General features: G+C 39.5%; 1 protein-coding gene across 1 annotated transcript; it reads left to right on the top strand.

Moving 5' to 3' along the window:
* The first annotated feature begins 5,598 nt into the window (after positions 1-5,598).
* Positions 5,599-7,302, top strand: LOC127080058 (uncharacterized). The gene is made up of 2 exons (XM_051020389.1): positions 5,599-6,393; positions 7,063-7,302. The coding sequence occupies exons 1-2, from the start codon at positions 5,599-5,601 to the stop codon at positions 7,300-7,302; spliced, it is 1,035 nt and encodes a 344-aa protein (XP_050876346.1).
* The last annotated feature ends 1,974 nt before the right edge of the window (positions 7,303-9,276 follow it).

The raw sequence follows: 9,276 nt of genomic DNA, 5'->3' as shown, positions 1-9,276 counted from the left end.
AAACTAATAAAAAGGGTACAGAGATCTGGGTAAGGGGGTAATTATGTTGTGGGAAGGTGTTAGGCACCCACAACATCCTAGGTACTCCTAGGGAACCCTTTTCACAACTTGTTATATCAGGTTATAGTTTATGAAAATATTTATTGTGCAAACATGAGGGAAGAGGTGAGAAGAGAATATACAAGTTTTATTATTTTTGTGTTTGGATGGATGAACCCATTGCCTACGTACCTTTCATGAAAGATAAGGATCAAAACTCCGTAGTTCGGCTAAAAGATTTCCAAAAGTGAGTGGATTGATTTTAAACAAAAGCCTTAAGGTCTTTCATTATCAAAGGGAGAACACTCGACCTGAACGAACAATCCACCATGTGAGAATAGCTTCGACATACTAGAGGGGTTAACCCTGTTTTCAGTATGGAAGACTTACGATTCGATCACTAAGGATGCGGTGAGATTTACATCAACCACTATGATAATTCAGATCTATGGCTAATGCATGAAAACATGATTAAGAAGTGGGCAAGGGCCACAAAAAGCAATTGAGTGGGTGAAATTAATCAATTAGAGTTATTCACAAAATGAGGTCAAAGTATAAATTAGAATTCAATTACAAATGAGTATTAGGAAAATGAAGTTTGAAAATTAAAGGCCTAAGGCCTAGGTTTCTAGTTTTGAAAACAAGTGAAAATGTTTGCACAAAAGTTTTCTGGTTTGGGTTAAAGATGGAAAACATGAATCAAGGTTAAGCATGCAAGGGTGAGGGTTAAGGGACAAAGCCACAGGCAGGATTGCTTTCTCGAAATCATAGAAATGACTCAAGTAAGTTCCTTTGGAATTAGCAACAAAAAGCAATAAGCAAAGTAAGGGTCTCATAAGAGAGCAACAAAACTGGAAATGGATTGCCAATCAATGGTCTTATGTCCAACTCCGAAAACAAAATGGGAAACGGATAGCCAATCAATGGTCTTACGTCCAACTCCACAAAGCAACATGGGAAACAGATAGCCAATCAATGGTCTTACATCTAACTCCACAAAAGAAACAGAAAAGGAAATGGAGTGCCAATCAATGGTCTTATATCCAGCTCCCCAAAAGGAACAGGAAACAGATGGCCAATCAATGGTCTTACATCTGACTCCACAAAGAAACAGAAAAGGAAATGGAGTGCCAATCAATGGTCTTATATCCAGCTCCCCAAAAGGAACAGGAAACAGATAGCCAATCAATGGTCTTACATCTGACTCCTCAAACAAAGCAAATAACAAATGCAAAACAGTATGCAAACAGATATGCAAAAGCAAACATGAAAGATGCACAATTAAGCAATCAAGCAATCAATTAGCACACTCTATACACAATCAAGAGGCTCAATCAAAGTTGGGCTTTAGTCAAGGGGTCATATCAACCTTGACAAACAAGCCAATACTGTTATGGGTGTTCAGGCTCTTAACCTCTGACATTGACCGTCAGGGTGAGCAGATGAAAGGGAATGAGGGTTATGCCTCATAGCTCTTAACCCTGGCCGGGGTGAGCTTGAATCAAAGAAGGTGTGGGAGTCCATAATGAGGAACTCTACTCCACATGACTGACTCTACAAGATTTTGGGTGTTTATTCAAATGCATCAGCACGTAGTGCGAGCAATATGAAGGACTCAACTGAATAGCAGGGGATTTATTGCAAATCCCTTCTATCTGCCAATTGCCTCTTTACTTAGGAGGACTTAATCTGCTTGGCACAAATATAAACAATCACAGACATTGCCTCTTAAGGAGGACTTCAGCCAAATGCATGTCAAACATAAACGACAGGGCTTCCAGACTACATGGAGTTAGAGAGGTTACCTAAGTGGTATGCCAACCACAAGCAAAGCAAAGTTCAAATAATGAACTTAAAGCAGCTAAGGCTAAACAATCAGTATTATGTTCAGACAAACAACCAACAGTTAACAACAGTCAGACAATCTCAATATGTACAACAGGTAAGCCATAAGAGGCAAACACTCAAGTGATTCACTACCAAAGGACCTACAAAATAACCAAAGGTTAGCAAACAAAGCAAATAGCAAAGCTCAAATGATGAGGCAACATCAACCATGGAGCTAAACGCTTGATCCTGAAATACAAAGCTCAAATTGTGAGTTCAAACCCCTAGGGCAAAGCCTAGGGTCAAAGGTAGAGAAAAAAGTCAAAACAGCAACCAATATTCAACATGAAGCATCTATATACAAGCAAGAACATGTCCTAAAAAGGACCAAGTCAAAAGCATTAAGCAAAGTCATCTCATGTGCAAGATAAGGCAAAGGCAATTACAAAGCTCACAATTGTTCATCAAGAATAAAAATTCCATATTAAAACATAAATGAATCAAACAATCATGAAAATTTTTATGAGCATACAACAGGTCAAACACAAGCATCATGCAAAAAATTGTAAACAGAAGAGCTCAATTGGCATGCATATGAAAATGAACAAGTATGACATCAAATTGTGTGACACACATTGTCACACCATACAATCATGTGCCTAAAACAGAAATGGAAAATGCTAAAAATGTACAACCAAGCCTCAAAAATCATGCAACATGTTAGGAAATAGCATATAAAATTTCAAATTAATTGGCTAATGTATGAGCATTTCACAATAGTATGAATGAAGCATGTCACATTTGCACACATGTCCAAAGAACCCAACACAATTAAAATTCCAGAAATGATAAAATCAAGAAATCACAACCACAAAATAATAGACAAGCACACGATCATGTAGAAAAAAATTGGGAATTGATTGGATCAACATGCTATTTTTAATGATTTTTGGAATTAACATGAATGAAATGAAATAAAATGTGAAAACATGAAATAATATGGCAATGAATTGGAAATCAGAAATTGCACAAGCATAGAATCGAACTGACGAAGGCAAGGTTGCAAGCGCGCTAGTCAAAACGACTGCGTTCCATTAATTGATGTGGCATCCTAGTCATCAAGTCAAGGTACACAAGGCTCGGTCAAAGGAACTACAGCCTATGGAAAGGCCAACAGGATGCCATGCAAGCAGTGACAAGGCAATATTAAAAAAAACAAAAGCTAAATGCAAGAATCGAACGCATGTTAGGGAAGTTAAAGAAGCTTGCACAGTGGAAATGCAGAAGCTGAACCAGAAACCCTAGGAACAGTACGCGCACGGTGGTTAGTGGTGGTTTCCACCATCTTCTTCATGAAGACGGTGGTGCTACAGTGTACGTGCATGATTTTTTTTTGCAGAAACAGGCAAATCATACATCATTCGAAAGGTTATCACACGTACATCATGAATCCAGTATTATTTTGGCCAGAAACTCAAAGAATCATGCGAATCGAATGAAAACATTTTGGACATTCAAACTTTAATTCCACCTAACTCAGTCAATTCTCAACCAAATTCAAAAGTATGCATATCAGCGTGATCAGCATTCAAAGATCTACCTAAACATGTGCATAAAAAGGAGAATTAAGAGATTCGAAAACCTAACCTCTTGAAGAGCAATCACTGAAATCTGTAGATTCAAGGCCTCACACGATCCAAATCCACTCCTATATTGATGTTATGAAGCTTTGTGTGTGAATTGAAGCTTGAGATGGCTTGGATCTAGCTCAGATTTCAAATTCCATCTTCATGAGTTTGAGCTTGATGTGCTTAATTCTGGCTCGAATTCTTCAATCAAGAGCTTGATCTGCACTCAATGATGATCAGGGAACAAGAATATCCAATAAAATCAAGGTGCTATGTGGAAAAAAATGAAGTTTCAATTGAGAGCAAAAATGGAGGGAAAGAAAAATTTGGATCTAGAATGTTCAAAAACCCCAGAATTCTGTTATGATTTGGTTTATATATGGTCTCTTAATCACATTGTTAATCCACATTTGCATTGGTTAATTGAGATTAAGCAAAATAAGGTGTGTGACCAAAATTGGAAAATGTGAGGTGCATGACAAATTGTACACGTGAACAGTAGCATGTGGATGCTCATATTCACTTAAGATCCTCCAATGAACACAATGGCAATGGTATTTAGCTCATGTGATTAACCAAATTCAAATTTTCCATTTTCCCTCCAAAATACTTATGCATGGCCAAATGATTATGTGATGAAATTTCATGCAATGCCATGATGTATTTGGAAATTATAGGTCATGACAAGTATTTTAGAAAAAGAGTGACTCATTTTGGAGCTTTGGATCAAAAGTTATGGCTTGTTGAAGTTCCATGCACACTTGGCAATCATTTGATCATAACTCCTTAACCATTCATCAGATGCTCATGATCTTGGACTTTTTGGAAATGGGAGAGAGAGAGATCTTCAACTTTCATGTTGGACAAAATTTCATTTGAAGCTTCTTTGATGTTGGAAAGTTGAGTTGAATTTGGTCCAAAAACTTGCTATTTTTGGAAACTTGAAATTATAGGTCACTTTCCATTTTTTGGAAACTTTTGCACTGGCTTCAAATTCCTCAATGTAGATGTTTGACATGATGAATAGGCCTTGTTTGAACATGAATGAGATGTTAAGATCCTTTCCCACACCTCAAAGCCTTCAGTTGACTTTCAGTTGACTTGCATTGGTCCTTAGATGACCTGAAAATGTTCTGATGAACTTGAGCCTCAACCACTTGGGGAATTTGCTCCAAAATGAACCTCTAGCTCACACAAGCTCAATATAATGATCACATGATCCATATCTCAATGGAAACCTCATCTCTTGCACAAAGGATTCACTTGAATTGCCTTGACCTGTTGACTGCTTAAGCTGCAAGACAAATGTTAGATGACATATTTTTGTACATTTTTGGTTAGTGATTAAAAGAAAAGCAATGATATACAAATGCAAGCAATACTTAGTGATCAAGAATCACTCTCAAAAAGATCCCACCCACAGGGAAGGAAGCAAGGTGTCCAATGATCCTTGAGGCTATGCAATTCTATGATATGATGCCATGAGGGATCTTAGGGACAAAATTGGGGTCTTACAGTATGGACCCACTAGGAGTCTTCCTCTTTGGGACCATACAAAGGCCTCACCCAAACGAGACTCTGTTTAGGGATGTTATTTGCAGATGAGTTTTCATCATGACAATGACTTTCCTGAATAGCGATTGATGACTTTGGGAACCTTTTAACTTTAGCATCCTCCTAAAAGGGTTTTGTTAGTAACCAAGAATACCTGCTCTCACAACCCGTATATTAACCTACATGTGGCACGCATAATATCATTCATAGCATAACATTCATATTATTTCATTTCCAAGGAATCTGAGTATCATGAGTTGCAGGAATTCAAGAAACATGGAATCAAGCAAAAGAAACATTTACTCTTTCAAGTTCAAGGATCCCGATCTAAAGAGCTTACGTGACTTGGTCTCTCAGATGCACCCGGTATACAGAATCAACTTTGGGAAGAATTTCTGGCAACTTGCTCAGCATCCTCAATCAACAAGTGGACCATACAACCTTGATCAATTTAGCCCAATTTTATGACTTACCTTTAAGATGCTTCACATTCCAAGACTTCCAGCTAGCACCAACGTTGGAAGAATTCGAGCGTCTTGTTAGGATTCCTATGAAGAACAAGTCACTATTTGAAGGGACAGATGACTCTTTGCCCCTTGAGGTCATTGCTAGTGCGCTTCACATGGATGAAAAGGAAGCAAAAGCTAACTTAGAGACCAAAGGGAATACCAAAGGATTTTCACTAAGTTTTCTTTTGGAAAGAGCTCATACCCTATTGAAGGCAGAAAGTTGGAATGCTTGCTACTCTGCTATTGCATTGGCCATCTATGGCATCGTCCTGTTCCCAAATATGGATGGTTTCGTAGACATGACTGCCATTTCTGTTTTCCTTACTGGGAACCCAGTACCCCCTTTGTTAGCTGATGTCTATTATTACATAAGTCATAGGTATACTAAGAAGAAGGGATTGATTGCTTGTTGTGCTCCTTTATTGTATAAGTGGTTTCTAGAACATCTTCCGAAGACATGTGCTTGGGTTGAACAGACAGATATTAGTTGGCCTCAAAGATTGGGATCACTCCGATCTGAAGATCTCTCTTGGTATTCCAAAAAATACATCAACATGGATATCATATTCAGTTGTGGAGATTTCCTAAATCTACCGCTTATTGGAACTCAAGGATGTGTAAATACTAATCCAGTTCTATCACTCAGACAACTTGGCTACCCAATGGAAGGCCCTCCAGAGGCAAATTCTTTGGAAGCTTTCTTGTTACTTGACTTTGGGATTGAGAATCCTAGCTTATTCCAGCGAATCAAAGAAGCTAAGAAGAATGTCAATCGAAAAGGGAAAGCTGAGTTAGGGAGAGCAAATGGGATTACAAAAGAACCATATTTTCAGTGGGTAAAGGAAAGGGTGCAGATGATTAAAATTCCATTTGTCATTCGGACACCTATACCTCTTCCTGAACCTAAGCTCACCCATGTCCCTATTGAAGAAATGGAGGAACTCAAGACCACCATGGCAAAGCTAGAAAAAGAGAATGAAGAGCTGCAGATAAAACTCCAACAAACCATCAATGAGAAAAACAATATGAAGTGGGAGCTCGAGAGAAAAGAGGCACAACTTCAAGCCCACGTGGAAAAGTTCAACAAGGAGGAGCATAAGAGAAAAAAGATCAAAGTGGGATTAGAACAAGCTGATCATTGTTTGGATACTCTTAAGGGTCAACTACGACAAGCTCAGAAAGAATGTCAAGACAATGAGCGTTGGTGGCATCTAGCCACAAAGGAAAACAAGACGATAAGGGATACACTTGGGGCTCAGATAAAAGAACTCACCAATTATGTTCGTCATGCAAAAGCTAAAGTAGATCAGGAGCGCCGACTCAAGAATATAGCCACTGAAGCTTCTAGGGTGTTACCCATGATATGGGAGGAGAAGTGTCGAGAAGTAAGAGATGCAAGGGAATCTATCAGCTATTGGAAGAACTAGCTAGAGTCATTACGCCAAGACAACTCCATATGGTTGAAAGAGTGAGACTATGTGATTGAAGATTATGAATCCTTTAAGAAGACCATAGACTTCTTACAAGGAGATAAGGATAAGTTTCGTGCAAAACTCGATGGGCTAGTAGGATTCTGTAATTGGGCAGCTAAAGAATTGCCATGGAGGTTGAGAGACACAGTCGAAGAGTTGAAAGAAGATAGCACTCCTCAACCCATAATCAGTTTCATTCTGCTTTGTAAAGGGTTGTTGAAGAGATTCAATGAGGAACTAGAAGAGCTTCAGGCCAGAAAGCCAGCTGTTTAATTTGCTTATGTCTTGTATTTTGTTCCTTTAACAAATGTACTTTTGAACTATGACCTTTTTGGACCTCTATGTTATGTATTGGAATGAATGACGTTTAAAAATTACTCCATTATTGCTATTCTAAGTATTTTTTGTTTCTTCGTATTACTAACAACTAATGAAACTCAAATGACTCCCTGGAAATAAAATATGCATAACATTCGCATCTTCATTATGCATCACGCTTCATAAAAATAAAAATAAAAACTTACCCAACCTTTTTACCCTTTATCCAGCCACACTGACTAATCAACACCGATACGAGACGCGAAGCAAATACAAGATGACATTAGAGCAAGTTGAGGCCAACCAAGTTACCATGAGGACAGACATCAATACGATCCAGGAGAAGATGGATCAGCTTTTGGAGATAATGCTTGCGATCGCTCAGAGAGAGAGGAGTGAGAAGGAAGAAGCTAGGGAAAAAAAGAATGATGGCACGCCAGGTCTGAATCCCCAAGACGAAAGTTACGTACCCACCAAGAAGAGATTGGTTCAGATACCGGTAGGAGGAAAAGGAGCATCTGCAGCATCTGACTTCGCCCATCTAGTTACAATTGGAGACCGCATAGAGAAGGGGTTGAGGGATGGAAAGATTCCAGGAGCAGTGACAACACCTAGCGCACCAAAGAAATATTCTGGAGGCTTCCCGAAGAAAATATAAGGCGAAACAAACGCCATATCCAGGAACCATAAAGGGAAGCAACAGGCTTCATATGGCCAAATTGCCGCCGTGGTACCCATACCCTATCAACAACCAATGCAGCAACAAATGTATCAGCCACAACATCATCAACATCATCATCAGCAAAATACCGCACCACCAAGACAATTCAAGCCAAGACCTCAAAGAAGGCAACTTGATCCTCTACCAGTACCTTATAGTTAGATATTCCCATATCTGCAGAAGGAGGGCCTTCTAACACTGAGGGATTTAAAACCAGCTGTTTTTCCATATCCCCCCGGATACGACGCTAACGCCCATTGTAAGTTTCACCTGGGAGCACCTGGTCATACCTTGGAGAATTGCTTTGCATTTCAGAATCGGATACAAGACTTGATCGAAGCGAAAGCCGTTTCATTCACTCCGAGACGCCCGAACATGAACATTAACCCTATGCCAACGCATAAGGATGCTTCCGTTAGTGCCATTGAAGAGAGTGATCAAGGCAAGTTGATCCGTAAGGTTGAAGAGATTCAAACCCCTATCACCATGATAGGAGCGCAATTGCTGAAAAGTTTTCTAATCTCGGAAGAGCTGATTGAGGAAGAGAATAATGAAGAGTTGAGGAGTCTTATACAACAAATGCTAGATCGAGGCGAGTTACAGATAAATTGTAGTGTCAAGAGCAAGCGCCAGGAAGAGATAGCCGTGGTAGATATCCCCTATGATGAGGTTAAAGTAGAAATACCTATAAGCCCGTTGGTGATAGAGTTCCCAGCACCATTCGAATATAAAGATGAGAAGACAGTCCCATGGATATATCAGCCCAGAGCTTTTAAGTAGGGGTAGGAAGATAAACCTTTAATGATCAACGAACCAAATGTCACTTCAATTATGGGGCCAGCAGGAATGACGCGTAGTGGCTGAGTGTTCACACCAAGAACTGCTGATGCTTCTGAGAGAGCTAAAGGGAAGGAGGCTGCTATCCAGATCCCCATCCCTAATCAAGGAATGCAAGACATGCACCTGTCTCCTAAAGCTGCTGTCACTCTTGAGGAGGCTGAGGAGTTTTTTAGAATAATCAAGAAGAGCGATTATAAGGTGGTGGATCAGCTAAACCAAACACCTTCCAAAATTTCCATGTTATCTCTACTGCTCAACTCAGAAGCACACAGGAATTCGTTGTTGAAGGTATTGAGCGCCGCTCATATCACCAAGGACATAACAATAGAACAATTTGATGATGTGATAGCTTGCGTGACTACTGGGAA

Source organism: Lathyrus oleraceus, chromosome 5 (assembly GCF_024323335.1).
Source record: "Lathyrus oleraceus cultivar Zhongwan6 chromosome 5, CAAS_Psat_ZW6_1.0, whole genome shotgun sequence".
NCBI classification, from domain to species: Eukaryota; Viridiplantae; Streptophyta; class Magnoliopsida; order Fabales; family Fabaceae; genus Lathyrus; species Lathyrus oleraceus.
The sequence above is the reverse complement of the archived record's forward strand: the minus strand, read 5'-3'. Positions and strand labels throughout refer to the sequence as shown.